Genomic DNA, 15,493 nt, shown 5'->3' with positions numbered 1-15,493 from the left:
ACAAACTAGTTATGTTAGGAGGAGGGAGTTAACAATTAATCCTGTGTTTTCTTCCCTTTCCAGACAGATGTAATTGTTAATTCTGGACACCTGCAGGATTTTAAATCGGGACAAGTGGCACAATCGATTCTTAAAAGAGCAGGGTTTGAAATGGAAATGGAACTTGACAAGATTAAACTGTCCTCAGATTATCAAGTGGTACAGGTCACAAAAGGATTTAAATTGTCCTGTCAGTACGTGTTCCACGTGTCATGGCATTACAGTATCAGCAAGGACCAGGTAAGGTCGAATTAACCCTGTTGGTATACTTACGTGATCTAAGCATTTCGGTAAGTTTCCATTGCTTGGTTATGTTTATCAAATGTTGTTAGATGGTCTTAGTTAGGGTCTCCATTGCTGTGAAGAGACAACTCTTATAATGCCAACTCTTATAAAGGACAGCATTTAATTGGGGCTGGCTTGGAGGTTCAGAGCTTCAGTCCATTATCATCAGGGCGAGAGCGTAGGAGCTTCCAGGCAGATGTGGGGCTGAAGGAGTGGAAAGTTCTATATTTTGTTCCAAAGGCAGACAGAAGAGTGTCTTGCAGGCAACTAAGAGGAGGAGCTCATTTCCCATCCCCATAGTGACCCACTTCCCCCAACAAGGCACACCTCCTCATTGTGTTACTCCCTGGGCCAAACATGTTCAAACCACCACAGACGGGTTTCCTTTTTTTTTTTTTTTTTTTTGGTTCTTTTTTTTCGGAGCTGGGGATCGAACCCAGGGCCTTGCGCTTCCTAGGTAAGCGCTCTACCACTGAGCTAAATCCCCAGCCCCGGGTTTCCTTTTTTGAAACATGCCTATGACTGGCTGAAAGGCTGAGCAAGTACGGTTTCCCCAAGTTCTCATACGTTTGATTTGAAACGCAGAGCACACTGCACGTGGGCACTGAAACCCAGAACTCTTCAGTCTGTACAGTTTGCTCTATAATATACAGTGACCTACTCTGGCCTTCTGTAGTGAGGCAGGGGATTCACCTTCTCCATATTTCTTTCACAGATTAAAAGTCCAGCAGAGGTTGGATTCAAAGCCACAACACTTTCTTCCAACTCCCATAAAACATGAAAATTAGTGAATAGAGGGAGTCCTCACAGATGTAGAGAAATGCTTAATCCCAACATGTCCGCCCCCCTCTCCATATATAATATATATTGTTATGCCAGGAAGCATTCATGAACCCCAAAAGACCACCAAGGAGCCACCTCTCATTTTAGCATTGGAGTCTCTTTATTACAAGCAGGATAGGAAGGGAAGGCAGAGCAGCCCCGAAGCCTCAGCAGGACGTTTTTATAGGAAAATTGGAGCAAGTGAGGGGGTGAGGGAGGAGTGTCCAGGCTGGCAAGCATCTAATAGGAGGACTATAAGCCGACAGGTGGGTGCTCTGAAGCAAGACCGCACGCGATCACAAACAGTCTGAAAGTACATCTGAAATAAGCAGACTAATCTTTGATTACCTGTTGCTAGGAAGTAGTCAGGGAATAACCCTGGCCAAGGACAAGCCATGGGGTCCTTCCTGGTACTTGGGGGAAGCTTGAGTTCATCTGTAGGTCAAGTTCTCTGGCCTTTTTCCCTTTTTTGTTTTCTTTTAAGAGGGAGACTGGTCCCAAGATGGAGTAGGTTTGGCTTCTCGATGGTGTCTCTCTCTACATAGTCCTGGCTATCTGGAACTCACTATGTAGACTAAGCTAGCCTTGAACTCACAGAGACTGACCTGTCTGTGCTTCATGAGTGTTGGGATTAAAGGTATATGCCATCCATTTGGCTATTTTCTTTGTTTGTTTTGGAGATGAGGTCTCAATGTATAGCCCAGGCTAGCCTGAAACTCTGTAGTCCAGGCTAACCTAAAACTAATGGCAGTCCTCCTGCATGGGGCTCTTTTTTGACTTGTATATCTTTTTTTTTTTTTTTTTTTTAAAACCTATGTCTTGTCCTCTCTTAGAGACTTCTGTAATCCTAGATTGGATCTCAAATCATTCTCTATGCTTCATCTTTCCAAGGTTCTTCCTGTTTATATAGCAATTCAATGTAATATTGAAAAGTTGATGGAAAATTAGCTTGGCATGTGGCCTACTCTTTTTTCCTTTTTTTTATTGGTTATTTTAATTATGTACATTTTGAATGTTATCACCTTTTTGGTTTCCCCTCCGCAAACCCCCTATCCCATCCCCCCTCCCACTGCTTCTATGAGGGTGCTCTCCCACCCACTTACCCACTCCCGACTCACCACCCTAGCATTACCCTATACTGGGGCACCAAGCTTCCACAGGACCAAGTGCCTTGGTGCCCAACAAGGCCGTCCTCTGCTATTTATGCAGCTGGAGCCGTGGCTCCCTCCATGTGTACTCTTTGGATGGTGATTCAGTCCCTGGGAGTTTTTGGTTGGTTGGTATTGTTGTTCTTATGGGGTTGCAAACCCCTTCAACTCATTCAGTTCTTCCCCTAACTCCTCCATTGGGCTCCCTGTGCTCAGTCCGATGGTTGGCTGCGAGCACCCCCATCTGTATTGGTCATTCTCTGGCAGAGCCTTTCAGGAGACAGCTATATCAGACTCCTGTCAGCAAGAAGCACTTCTTGGCATCAGTAATAGGCCTACTTTTTTTCTTTTTCTTTTTCTTTTTCTTTTTCTTTTTTTTTTTTTTTTTTGGAGCTGGGGACCGAACCCAGGGCCTTGTGCTTGCTAGGCAAACGCTCTACCACTGAGCTAAATCCCCAACCCCAGGCCTACTTTTTAAAAAAATTCCTGTTGTTTATGTCAGCTGGCTGTACCCCCACAATAAGCATCAGCGGTGGTATGTATTTTGGGGGCCAGCTGTGGTTTTGTGTTCTCTGCTTCGTCCCTCTCAGGGTATTCAGACTACGCACTCTGGGCTGGATGAATTAGTCTGCAATGGGTGGGGTTCTGCAGGATTTCGGTCCAGCTGGGAATGGGTGTGTGTGGGAGGGGCCGGGGCACTCTGATGGTCTTAGTGTTATAGCCCTTTCAGGCAAAGACCTCTGCCCATCTTCAGTGAAACAGTTCTCTCAGGCAATCTTGGCTTGTGTACATACATACCTTTATTTGGGGTGGACCTGTAAGCATACAGGTTATTCAGAGTGAGCCAGGGACATATATAGACTTTGGAGCCTGGGAAAGGATTTTTTTTTTTTTATGGAAATGAAAATCACTGGCTGGAGTTTAAAGTTCTATGAATGCCTTCTTTGCATGGAGAGGCATTCCAGAAACCGCAGGTGGCTGGCTGAGTTCTCATCTGAAAAAGAGGAAGTTGAACTTGTAGATCTACCAAGGACTGCTCAACCTCCCTCAGGTAGACGGTATAGAATTTGGGCTTTTAGACAAGGTCAGGGAAGGGAAGCCCTGCTGGGAAAGGGAGTCCCCAGTTTTGTCCCCAGCTCAGAAGAGCTGTCTTGCCAAGGCAGACTCCGACAGCCAGGTTTCCTACACTTGGGAGGCACAGGCAGACTTTGAGGCTACCTACTCTATATAGTGAGTTTTAGACTAGCCAGAGCTGTGTAGTGAGGCCTGATCTTAAACAATGAAAAAGAAAAGTTGATGGAGGTCAGAGTCTGCCCAAACTATTGGCACTTCTCCAGGAGAAGATGCACGGTACACCATGATAATATTAAAGGAATACTGCTTTCTTCTCATCTTTCCCTAAACTGTAAGGAACTCTGTTGACCTGGGAGCAGCAGGTGAGGGGCACACTGGTGCTTGACTCCCTGGGCTGGGGAGATGATCAAGGCGATACCCGGGAGAGATCACAGTGCTCAGACGCCGTGGGTAACATTCAGTTCTCTCAGTCGCTCAGCTTTACGTTTCCCACTATTTAGCTTATAACTCTAGTGGGGTTTTGTGGAGTGGGGCCTTACCAGTCCTCTGATGGCTCATGGACACAATCCATGTTGTATGCAGGCTGGCACTGTATAGCTCGGGCTAGTCTGAACACCTCTGTAGTCCAGGCTATCCTAAAACTAAACAACCAGGCTGGCATGGTAAATTCTGAGCACGACTGAAGGGTGAGTGAAGTCTTATTTTTGTCTCAAAGGTTGATCTCAAACTTGTATTTATCTTACAGATATTGAAAAATGCAATGAAGTCCTGTCTAGAAAGATGCCTTAAACGAGATATAAATTCCATTTCCTTTCCTGCTCTCGGGACAGGAGCAATTAATTTAGAGAAGAGTATAGCAGCTAAGATAATGTTTGAGGAAATTGTTGCATTTGCTAAAGAGCACAAGGAGAAAACGTTAACTGTGAAGATTGTGATCTTTCCAGTAGATGTGGAGACATACAAGGTGAGTTAGTGTTTTGGGAAAGTCTTACAGTTTGTTCATTTATTACCAGTGGCTAATTAGTATGTCTCGTCTAGGGTTGGGGATTTAGCTCAGTGGTAGAGCACATGCCTAGCAAGCACAAGGCCCTGGGTTCAATCCTCAGCTCCGGGGAAAGAAAAAAAAAAAAGACAAAATAAAATTAGTATGTCTCGTCTAACACACTAGGTAAGGATCCCACAATATGGTAGGATTCTAGCTTGGTAACATTTAATTTCTGCAAATTACCCACCCTTGGCCTAATAGCATAAGTCCTCATTTACTTGTTGGCATTTGTTCTCTCTGTTCTCGAAAGGTCGGCAAGCCATTTTTGATATGGGCTGATTCTTTCTCCCCTGCCTGCTGCTCTTCCTCCTCTTTGACCTCTTCCTTCTCCTCCTCCAAGATATTTATTGATAGTTTTTGTCCTGGACAGAGCTGGGTATCTATAAAAGGCAATAAAGGGCCATTTAGCAAACATGTCTACCGTATTGACTTAGCCAGGTGTTTTGTCTCAGAGAAAGAAACAGCTCTCTAGAACCCATGGTCTCATGAGGATCAGGTGTTCATCGCTGGTGGACAGAACTGGAAAGACACTGCCAAATCTTGCCCTTGGCTCCCCCGAAGACCTCTAGGTTCCTCGCTGACCGTCTGCTTATTGTCTACTCCTTTCATAACTGTTATTGCTAATCTTTGTTTATCAGTGGATAACGTTAGCTCATTTCCAAATTCTTGGATGTGGTTGTCCACTCTGCTGTAACTGTTCTGCTTTGCTTACCTTAGGTTTTTTGTGCTGAAATGACGAAAAGGTCCAGTGAGCTGAATCTCAACAGTGATGGAGGTGAGTAAGAAATTAAGAGTTTTATAGGCATAATGGGATATGAGTAGAGGCAGGAGCATCGGGAGTTCCAGGTCATATTCACCTCAAAGCAAGTTTGAGGCCATCCTGACCTACGTGAGACTCTTTTTTAAAGAAGAGGTGGGGTGCCTGTCTATGTATTCTCATCACCAATTCTGACTCGGGAACTCTGGCCTAGTCAAGCAGGTGCCTTGAAAAACTGTTTAGTTGATCTCACGGCTGAGGTAGGTTTGGGGTTGCTGGATAGATGGGTTAAATTGGTCTTGGATGCTGTGTGTCTGTCTCACTCTTTGGGGTGGAATGTTTAATGGCTCTGCGTGACTGGAAGTACAGAAGGGGTGACTCTGTTGAGAGTCTTGGGATGGTGCTTCTTAGAAGCCTATATTTATTTGTCTGTGGTGTGATGATAGTAACAGTAGGTGATTGTGAGATGGCTAAACAGGTAAAAGCACCTGCTGCCAACCCTAATAACCAGAGTCCAGCTCCCGGAACCCATACAGGAAAAGGGAAAAAACCGATTTTCACAGATTGTCCTGTGACCTCCAAATGTATACCACAGTACCTGTGTGCTTTCACACACACACGCACACACACTATAAATTATAGACACTTTTGATTATTTCCAATTATCAAAAGATGTTTTATAAATTAAAATTACAAATAAGGAGGAGATGGACAAACTCCTCAGGTAGACTAAGTGAGGGAAGGGACTCTTCAGACTGGGACAGATCAAGAATAGCTTCACTCAAGAATGTTTCAAGGCTGAGCCATCTCCAGCCCCTACTCTATTGTCTTGGGATCACTGCTGGGAAGCAGGGTTGTGTAAACATTAGTGCCAGATGCCCACTAGCTTGGTGGACATGGTTAGTCCTACTGCTCTGTGTTTTCTTTCTTTTTTTTTTTTTGGTTCTTTTTTTCGGAGCTGGGGACTGAACCCAGGGCCTTACGCTTCCTAGGCAAGTGCTCTACCACTGAGCTAAATCCCCAGCCCCTGCTCTGTGTTTTCTTAATGACTCTGGGAATCTTAAGTGACTTCATTTGTAAGATGAACTAAGTAGATCCTATCTCACAGGATTGTGAGGCATAAATAAAATATGTAAAGCTCTTGGAACAATGTCTGGAATAGTTTTCAACTTGCTTTTTCTCCTCTCAAAGTATGTTTCTGTGACTTAGTTGTGTGAAGGTAATTTCTTTTCATCAGTGCAATAACATTCCGTTATTGAAGGGTATGAGGGTATTTCCACTGGGTACTTAGTTCCAATGTGAACCTTTAAGATGACTCAATGGGTAAAGGTACTCCTTACCAAGCCTAAGCACCTGAGTTTGATCTCCTGACTCTAAATTGTTCTCTGGACACACACACACACACACACACACACACACACACACACACACTATGAACCTTGCAAAACTTCCAAATTCTTGCCTGGTTGGTGAGTGATGGTCGATTTCTCTGATTACAGTCAAGATAAGCATATTTTTCACATAGATGCAAGCCACTAGGTTTGCTTTTCAGTGAAACATTTTTGCCTAACTGGCTACTGGCTTGCAACTTTTTAAAATTTAATATTTTAATTAATTCTTTGAGAATTTCATACAACGCACCCTAATTCTCTCCCTAGCTCTTTCCAGGTCTATCCCTCTATTTTATGCATTTATTTATTTTGAGACAGGGTCTCATATTGCCAAGGTTAGCCTCAAAATCTCTATGTAGCCAAGGCTAGCCTTCAATTCCTGATTCTCTTGGTTCTGCCTCTCAAATATGAGGATTACAAGCACATGTTAGGACTCTCAACTTCAGGTTTTTTTTTTTTTTTTGTTTGTTTGTTTTTTTAAAATAAATTTTATTCCTTGAATTCTGGAGCTTTAGGTATTTGATTTTAAATCTGCTAGGTGCAAGAGGTGAAGGCATATGTCACTTTAGCAGGTGAGTATAGGTAAACTCACTTGTGACTTTGGCAGCTCACACACAGCAGAGGGTAGGTGTGACAAAGTGTTGTCCTCTAAGGTAACTGGTGTTTTTATTAAGGAGGCCATAAGCTAAGCATGCAGATTCTCTTTATACCTGGTGTGGCATTACAGATCGATGGCTTAGCTGCTGTGGCTGGCAATGGTGGTAGGTACCCTGGGGCAAATACCTGCAAATTCATCGGTCTCCCATATCTGTTTTTGATAGGCCTTTTATCCCTGCCGTGGACCAGAGGGGAGCAAAGAAGCAGCAGCCTTGAGGATGGATCTCCTGCCATCGATCTCATGGGTGTAGAAGTGGGAGAGATGTGTGAGGCCAAGGAATGGATTGAAAGGTTGCTGACCTCCAAGGACCATCACATCGTTGAGAATAATCATATTCTCTACCTTGGGATAAAAGAGCACGGCATGTTGTCTCAGCTCCAGACAAGTTCAAACGTCTCCATTTCAGCGACAGTCAGTCCTAGAACGGCAACTTTAGAGGTTAAAGGTTCCCAGGCCGACCTCATTGAAGCAGTTATGAAGATTGAATGTATGCTGTGTGGAGTTCAGGAAGAAGTGGCAGGAAAAAAGGAAAGAAGTCTTCGGAGCTTGTCAGGTGAGTAACTAGCATATTAAGTTAAAAGCCCTTGCTAGGCATTGCGTAAATAAATACATAAAACTTAAATGAGGAAAGAGTTTATTAAATTTCAAGTAAATGTCCTTCTAACTAAGGGATGAGGGAAGTGTTAGTATTGGTATTAGTACTGGTTAGTACTAATTAGTACTGGTTAGTGTTGGTACTGACAGTAACTTTGTTAAGTAAGGGCAAAGCAGTAATATTCCAAAGTGTTTTCTGCAGATAGAGAAGATGGGACAGAAACAGAAAGGAGCAAAACAGTGAACCTCCATCTCCCAAAGCCACGTGGAATCCCAACAGAGATAGTCAGGAGGATCAGGAGTTCAAGGCTACCCTCAGCTACAAAGTGAATTGGAGTCTAACATGCCCTACATAAAATCCTGTATTCAAACAAAACAGTCAGCTCTCCCAAGTGTTCCTTCTGGTCATGAGTATATTTGTGTATTTGTGGCTAACAGACTGAGCGAATAAATAAACCATTCTGGCTCAGGGTTAGGTCATTCGGTTTTCATGATTGAGGGTATAAATATTTTTATTTATTCTCTGAGACTTTCATACATGTATACAATATATGAAATTTTGATTATATTCACCCCATTCTTCTGTTCTAGTTCCTCGTAGACCTCCCTGCTGGGATGACTCACAAATATTGTATTTGTGAATTTGTGAAATATTATGAAAAACCAGTAAATACAATAATACCAGTAAACCTCACAACTGTTAATTGTTAGGCCAGGCTGCACCAGGCTAGCAGGATATGTAAATGTTTGTCACATCCTCACCTGCCCAAAAAGAGAGGCATGCTGCTGTGGGGAACATCACATAGCCCCCAGTGCCAACTGGTTGAGTTTGCATAAGAAAGAGCTGGGGGCTGGGCCTGGGCCTGGGCCTTGAGCAGAAAGACCTACAAGAAAGAGACACTCTTGAGAGTCAAATGGAGTGACTCAGTGGTAGGTAATTTGGGTAAGTTTAGATGGGCTAGATAAGGAGCAGTCCCAGCAAACAGGCCAACGGCTTTAAAGTGTATAGATGTCTATGTGTCTTTGTTATTATTATTGTATTACTTTTATCCTTCCCAGTGTCTTTATTATTATTAAGCCTCAAGCAGGACCTGTAAAAGCCTCACAATATCCCCTCCACATTTCCCTTCCAACTTCATGTCTTTTTTAAAAAAAGTCCACTGAGTCCAAATGGAGCCTTCCATATGCACGTGAATCTAATGCTATCCAGTGGACCATGAACAACCTACTGGGCTACATCCTTGAGAAAAATGGACTCTTCCTCCTAGTGGCCATCAGATATCATAGGTCCTTAGTTCGAGGGGCAGTTCCTGAGGCTCTACCCTTCACATGCTCAGATTTTGACTGGCTTCATTTTATGCATATCTGGTACAGGCAGCCACAGCTGCTGTGAGTTCCTGTTTCCAGCACCTCTGTTGTATCCAGACTTTCTCTCTCTCTCTCTCTCTCTCTCTCTCTCTCTCTCTCTCTCTCTCTCTCTCTTTCTCTCTCTCTGTCTTTTAAAAAAGAGGTCTCAAGTAGCCCAAACTGGCCTTGACCTCCTTACATACCTAAGGATGGCCTTGAGCTTCTGGTTCTTCTGCCTGTGTGGCTCTTGAGTGCTGAATTTACAGGTCTCTGCCACTGTTACGTTATCTGTGCTGATGAAAGGAGCCAATTCGAGCCAAATTAAAGTATATAAAGGCAGGTTTATTGGGTACAGCTCTCAGACTGGCTCATTGAGTTGCTGTGCAGGTGAGGAGACAGAGAAGTGGGAGGCCAGAGAGAAGAAAGGGAGGGAGAGCGGCAGAGCGGCAGAGGAGAGAACCAAAATGTCTGGGTTATACATGGAAGAGCCTCCTGGGGAGGGGAAGCCCAGCCACAGGCTTCAGGGTAGAGGGCAGGATATGCTAGTCATGCGCTGTAGCAGTTAGGGACTGAGGGATGCTGGGAGAGCCTAGAGACTGGTTCTGCTTTGTATGTTAAATAGACACCTCCACAGCTTGTTCTGAGCCTGAATCCCAACGGTGCCTAACCTTTTTTTTTTCTGTTTTGCTTTTGAGATAAGGTCTAACACTATAACCCTGGCCATCCTAAAACTGACAATGTATCCTGGGTGAGCTTTGAACTTAGGATAGTCCTCCTGTCTCAGCCTCCCTGAGGTTACAGATGTGAGTCACCATAGTTAGCTGAGGTCACATCACTTTGATAGGTCATGTCTTATCTTTCTACTGTCATTTGTTCATTAATAAATCAATCAGTAATAAACAGGTAAGTTGGATGTACTTGTTGTCAGGGATTACACAGAAAGCCTAAAGACCAAGTTAGAGCCGTGCATGAAAGACAACAAAAATGGAACAGGCCCAATTCTGCGAGTGGAGCATTAACATTTAACTGTGTTTTGCCTGATTACTTAGAGTTTTATTACACTGATGTATTTCTGGCAACATTATGGTCTCTATAATTGCTGTTTTGAACTCTGGTCACCAGCAAAAGTAATAACTGGTATTGTGAGATGTAACCAAGTACCTCTTAGTCAATATTATTACACTCATCAGAGGAACTTTGGGGGTTTAGATCTATGGAAATCCTTTGCGAGCCTAGAGCTAGCTAAGATATCGTCTCATTTAAAATGCCACTTCGATGGTCAGCAAGAAGGCTCAGCAGGTAAAAGCACTTGCCATCTTACCTGAGTTCAATCCCTGGAATTGAGTGGTAGAAAAGAACCAACTCCCACAAGCTGTCTCGGCTTCTGTCTGTATCCATGGGTCCAGGCACATACCCACATGCACACAAATAAATAAATGTGATTAAAAAAATGTGTCACTTTGAGTGATGGCAGATCCTTATAATCCCAGCAGTCAAGAGGTGAGGCAGAAAGGCAAGCTTAAGCTATCTAATGGGATAGAGATCCTGGCCAAAAGAAAAAGCAAAGTAAAACACAGTAACCAAACAAGAAAAGCAAAATCCTGTGTCATCCTGGAAGACAGATTATACCATTGACCTACTATGGACTGCACTGTGCTAGATACTGCTGATAAACGTGGTGGGCATTGTCCCTGCAGTCTGAGGACACTGATAAGGTAATGGGTGAGCTATGACAGAGGGAGGCAGCTGTGCTCTGGGAATACAGAGGACACCTCGTGCCCACCTGGGAGCCCAGGATGAGACTTCTTGAAGGAGGTCTGGGGAATAGAAAGCTGAATAAGTGGCAGCTAACCAGAGGAAGAAATGAGTGCAGGGCTAATGAGCTGCAGTGGCACATGATGTGACTGCACTCAGGGACAGGCAGAGAGTCAGGAGTTCAAGGTCATCCTCTGCTGCGTGGTAGATTTCAGGTCAGGCCGGGCTACACGAGGCCCCCTCTTAGGAAACAGAGGCTGGAAAAGTGGCAGTTAAGACACTTGTTGAGGGGTTGGGGATTTAGCTCAGTGGTAGAGCGCTTGCCTAGCAAGTGCAAGGCCCTGGGTTCGGTCCCCAGCTCTGGAAAAAAAAAAAAAAAAAAAAAAAGAAAAGGAAAAAAAAAAGACACCTGTTGATTTTACAGAGGACCTGGGTTTTGTTCCCAGTGTCCACGTGACATCTCACAACGGCCTTTAATTCTAGTTCCGGAGCGTCTGATCCCTCTTCTTACCTCTGCTGCTACCACACACACACATTCGTAGTGCAGAGTTGTGGGAGTCTCATGTTCTTTGGTAGAAGACTAGGCATGTTTCTTCACAGTAGCATTTCAGAGGTTCAAACCAATGTCCTCTTTTAGGTTGAAGTTTGTGTTATTAAGAGAGGAAAATTTTGAAATTCCGTTATTCTATGGGATGTCAACTATATATTAGAAAAATTTAAGCAAAAATTGACCTGAGGTGGTGTTAAGGGTCCATGATTCGCTGAAGAATGATACCCCAAAATAGTATGTAAATGCAAAGAGTGTTTTATTCTGCTGAAGTCCAGCATGCTGGGGTCTCCCATTGCCAAGACAGAGACACAACCAAGTGAGCTCGCAGGCCTGAGTTAAAGCACATTAGGGGATTCCAGGATAAGTGGCCTTTATCTTTTTCCGTCTCTAGGGACATTCCATGAGTGGAGGTGGGGGGAGTGGGTGTGAGTGGGTGGGCTAGAAACTTGCTGAGGAAATAGCTGAGGAAGTCTGGAAACTGCTGTTGACCCTTTGTCCTTGCCTCAGGCCAGGTGGCAGGGCTTCTGAGGACAGGAGTTGCTTGGAGTTGCCCAGTTCTTGGAAACAGATTTAGCCCTCTCTCTTGAACTGCCGATTTGAAGCCTGTCAGAGAGTCAGCGGAACCTCCGTTCCAGCTGTTGTATCTTTTCTGATGATTACTTCTGACAGTAGAAGCTTGTGGATCTTTGTGTCTCCCATGCCCCACCCGTGCAGAGCCTGGTCTGCAGCAGGAGTTTGGTTAGTGTTTGATGAATTCAGGAGACCTGAAAGCTAATCTCCTGCTTTATAAATGTGTGATGTACAGTCTCTTCCGTAGAGGTCTGGGGCTCTGGATTGCTTCTGCTTTTGTCTCTCTTGTTTTCTTAGATTGACAATTGAGTCCTCTATGGAGTTACTTTAAACATGTCACCTGCATTGCACGGTTAAATCAAAGTCCATTTGACTAGGCGCTGGACTGTGCTTAGGCTGTTTTACTATGTTTGTTCTCCAGTCAAACTGAAGTTACATGGATAAAGCGAGCTTACTTACACACACCCCTACCTCCACCACCACCGCCTGTGTGTTTGTCTACTTGTGTGTTCAGTCAAGTAGAGAGGTTCCTTGGATAAAAACATTAAATTTCAAGATTGAAGGGAAGAGGAAAGAAGGGGGGAAAGAAGCAAAGGGAGGAAAACAAGGAAAGGAGGGAGGAAGCAGAGGACACCATAGATTCTTCAGCTCTGGAATCTGCTCCTGCTCAAACCACGAGTGACATATGTCATGTCTCCTTGTGGAAATCACAAGGGAAAGCCAGGTTTCTAATCTTACCTACTTTGTTGGGTTAGGTAAGTTGCTTAACTTTCCTGAATTTCTTCTTCCTTGATTATAAAGCTCTGTTGATCATTTCTGTGGTGGTTTGATAAAGAGGAGGTAAAGAAGTGAATGGGTTTGAAAACTGAAACGTTGTATGAATGTCTTGTCTCCCATGCTTTCTGCATTTTTAATTTTTTTTTTTTTATGTGTCTGGGTGCTTTCCGTGCGTGGTACATATGCAATGCCCATGTACATATGCAGTGCCCATGAAGGCCAGAAGAGGGTGTCACATCCTTTGGGACTTGACCTACGTTCTGGGAATCAAACCCAAGAACCCAGGTCCTCTGCAAGAACACGTGCTCTGAACTGCTGAGCCAGCTTTCCAGTCCCCTTTATGTTTTCTTAATTCTTTGCAGCTTGGCTCAGGTACGAACATTTCCTGAGCAGTGTCACTGTTTACTATGACCATAGCATTATTGTAGGGAGAAAAATGTAATTACTGCTTTCCTCACCCACATCTTTGTAGTCTTATGGCCCACACCATCAAAGACAAGTGGATCATCCCTCTATTTTATCCTGTGACTTACTGTACTGCAGTTCTAGAACCAGGGTTTTAGGGCGTAAGCTCTGGCTTCAGTTGCCTCAGGAGTCTTAGCTCGGCCACCCTTCCCAGGACTCAGAGCAGTAGTAGTGAAAAGCAGAGAAAGATTTTATTAGTTTACATCAGGAAGAGGAAGGGATAAAAGGTCCCCCGGTGGGGCTGGGGATTTAGCTCAGTGGTAGAGCACTTACCTAGGAAGCGCAAGGCCCTGGGTTCGGTCCCCAGCTCCGAAAAAAAAGAACCAAAAAAAAAAAAAAAAAAAAAAAAGGTCCCCCGGACTTTCAGTTTCTTCTTCTGGTTACTTGTGTGAGTTTTAGGTTTAATTAAAGGATGAATTATGGGACATGGCTTAGCAGTTAAGAGATGAGTCCTACCCTTTTGGAGGACCTGGGTTTGATTATTCCAAACACTTGCAGTCACTAAGAAGCTAAACCCCAGTTCCAGAGGATCTGATGCCCTCTTCTGGTCTCCCGCCTGTACTGCAGGCACACAGTGCACAAGACACGCATGCAGGCAGAACACACATGGCACATAAAATGAAAATAAATCTCGAAAGGAAAAAAAGACGACTTTGAGGGCAGGCAGAGAAAGCACGCAGTCCTCCTCAGGCCTTTCCTGCTCATCATCACCTCAGCTCAGGGTCTGCAAGGTGGCCTCATAAATTACTGTTAATAACAGTCTTCTAGGGGAGGGACTAACCCAGATTCTACAAGAAGATCCGTCTCCATCACAGACGATTGTTCTCATCATGCAGGTGGCCTCAAGGTGACTAATGTTAAGATAAAGTAGACTGTACTCCTTACTAATAGACGTGCCTGCACACGTAGGTCTGAAGTAAAAGAGACAAATGTGAAGCGTAGAGGTGGCAGGCTTCTATCTTGTTTTAGATACCTTTAGGACCAAATGAAGAGCAAAGGTTTCTGTTGGTTTTAATCAGAAGCCGCTCCGGAGGACCTGGTACAGCTCTTCCAGCATGTCCTAAACAGTACAAAGCATATGCTCCCAATGGGATAGTCTTCTACACTCTTAGATACTAGATATTTATTTTGGTTTTTTTGAGACAGGGTTTCTCTGTGTAGCTGTCTTGGAACTCGATCTGTAGACCAGGCTGGCCTCGAACTCAAGGTGGCTCAAGCTCTTTATTTCACAGTGTGCATACACCAGGCATGCATATACTGCCGTATCCACCTGCCTCTGCTTCCCGACTGGTGGGATTAAAGGTATGCACCACTACTGCCCGTCATGAATTTGTTTTGGGGTTCAGTGGTTAAGAGCACTGTCAGTTCTTACAGAAGCCCTGAGTTCGATTCTCTACAACCATATGGTGGCTCCCGACCATCTATACTAGGATCTGATGCCCTCTTCTGGCATGCAGGTGTACATGCAGATAGAGCACTGATATAAAATAAACTTAAAAAAAAAAATGAACATTTTCCCCTGTGTTCATGAAACATTGAAACAAAGTTTTATCATGGTTTTTATTTATTTATTTATTTTTAGGATGGGGAACTGACCAGCAAGGAAAACTGAAAGAAATGGAAGAATCGTGCACATTTCAACGATACCCAGTATCTTTAACTCAGGAATTTCTGGACCAAAAGAAACACTTTGACAAGTGTGGCTTGTGTGTTGTGAAGGTATATCTAATCAAAGGCGGCTCTGGTTTACCTAGCTGTTAACTGGTTCTGTCGCCAGAATAAAAGTTCTCCTGCCAAGGACTTAGCCGCTCTCTGGAATGAGATTGGGTGGGAATACAGGCCTGAAGGGTAGAGTTGAAACCGGGAGGCAGACATTCTGTCGAGATAAGCAGAGCCACAGATTCAAGATTCATGAGCAAGTGACCACGCACAACAGTGTTTAGCCTGCCATGCTACTCCCATTTACCCACTTTTTTTTTTCCCCCCGGGGCTGGGGCCCGAACCCAGGACCTTGCGCTTCCTAGGTAAGCGCTCTACCACTGAGCCAAATCCCCAACCAAATAGGTTTTTTTTTTGAGCTGAGGACTGAACCCAGGGCCTTGCGCTTGCTAGGCAAGAGCTCTACCACTGAGCTAAATCCCCAACCCCCATTTACCCACTTTTTACCTCACTAAACCATTAGCTTTAATGGGACACATACTGTGTCTGTATTGTTG

The 15,493-nt window shown here is 44.2% G+C and overlaps 1 protein-coding gene across 14 annotated transcripts in view; it reads left to right on the top strand.

Moving 5' to 3' along the window:
* Parp9 (poly (ADP-ribose) polymerase family, member 9) overlaps positions 1 to 15,493 on the top strand; it is a 34,128-nt gene that overhangs the window by 12,067 nt on the left and 6,568 nt on the right. For 12 of the 14 annotated variants that reach the window (XM_063270517.1, XM_039088346.2, XM_017597995.3 and 9 more), the window contains 5 exons: positions 64 to 279; positions 4,114 to 4,332; positions 5,131 to 5,188; positions 7,383 to 7,772; positions 14,860 to 14,996. In XM_063270517.1, coding sequence (XP_063126587.1) covers positions 64 to 279; positions 4,114 to 4,332; positions 5,131 to 5,188; positions 7,383 to 7,772; positions 14,860 to 14,996 — 1,020 coding nt within the window. Of the gene's footprint in view, positions 1 to 63; positions 280 to 4,113; positions 4,333 to 5,130; positions 5,189 to 7,382; positions 7,773 to 8,015; positions 14,997 to 15,493 lie in introns of those variants that run through there. The other 2 variants (XR_010055954.1, XM_063270520.1) reach the window with 2 other exon arrangements.

Source organism: Rattus norvegicus, chromosome 11 (genome assembly GCF_036323735.1).
Source record: "Rattus norvegicus strain BN/NHsdMcwi chromosome 11, GRCr8, whole genome shotgun sequence".
Classification (NCBI taxonomy): Eukaryota; Metazoa; Chordata; class Mammalia; order Rodentia; family Muridae; genus Rattus; species Rattus norvegicus.
The sequence above is the reverse complement of the archived record's forward strand: the minus strand, read 5'-3'. Positions and strand labels throughout refer to the sequence as shown.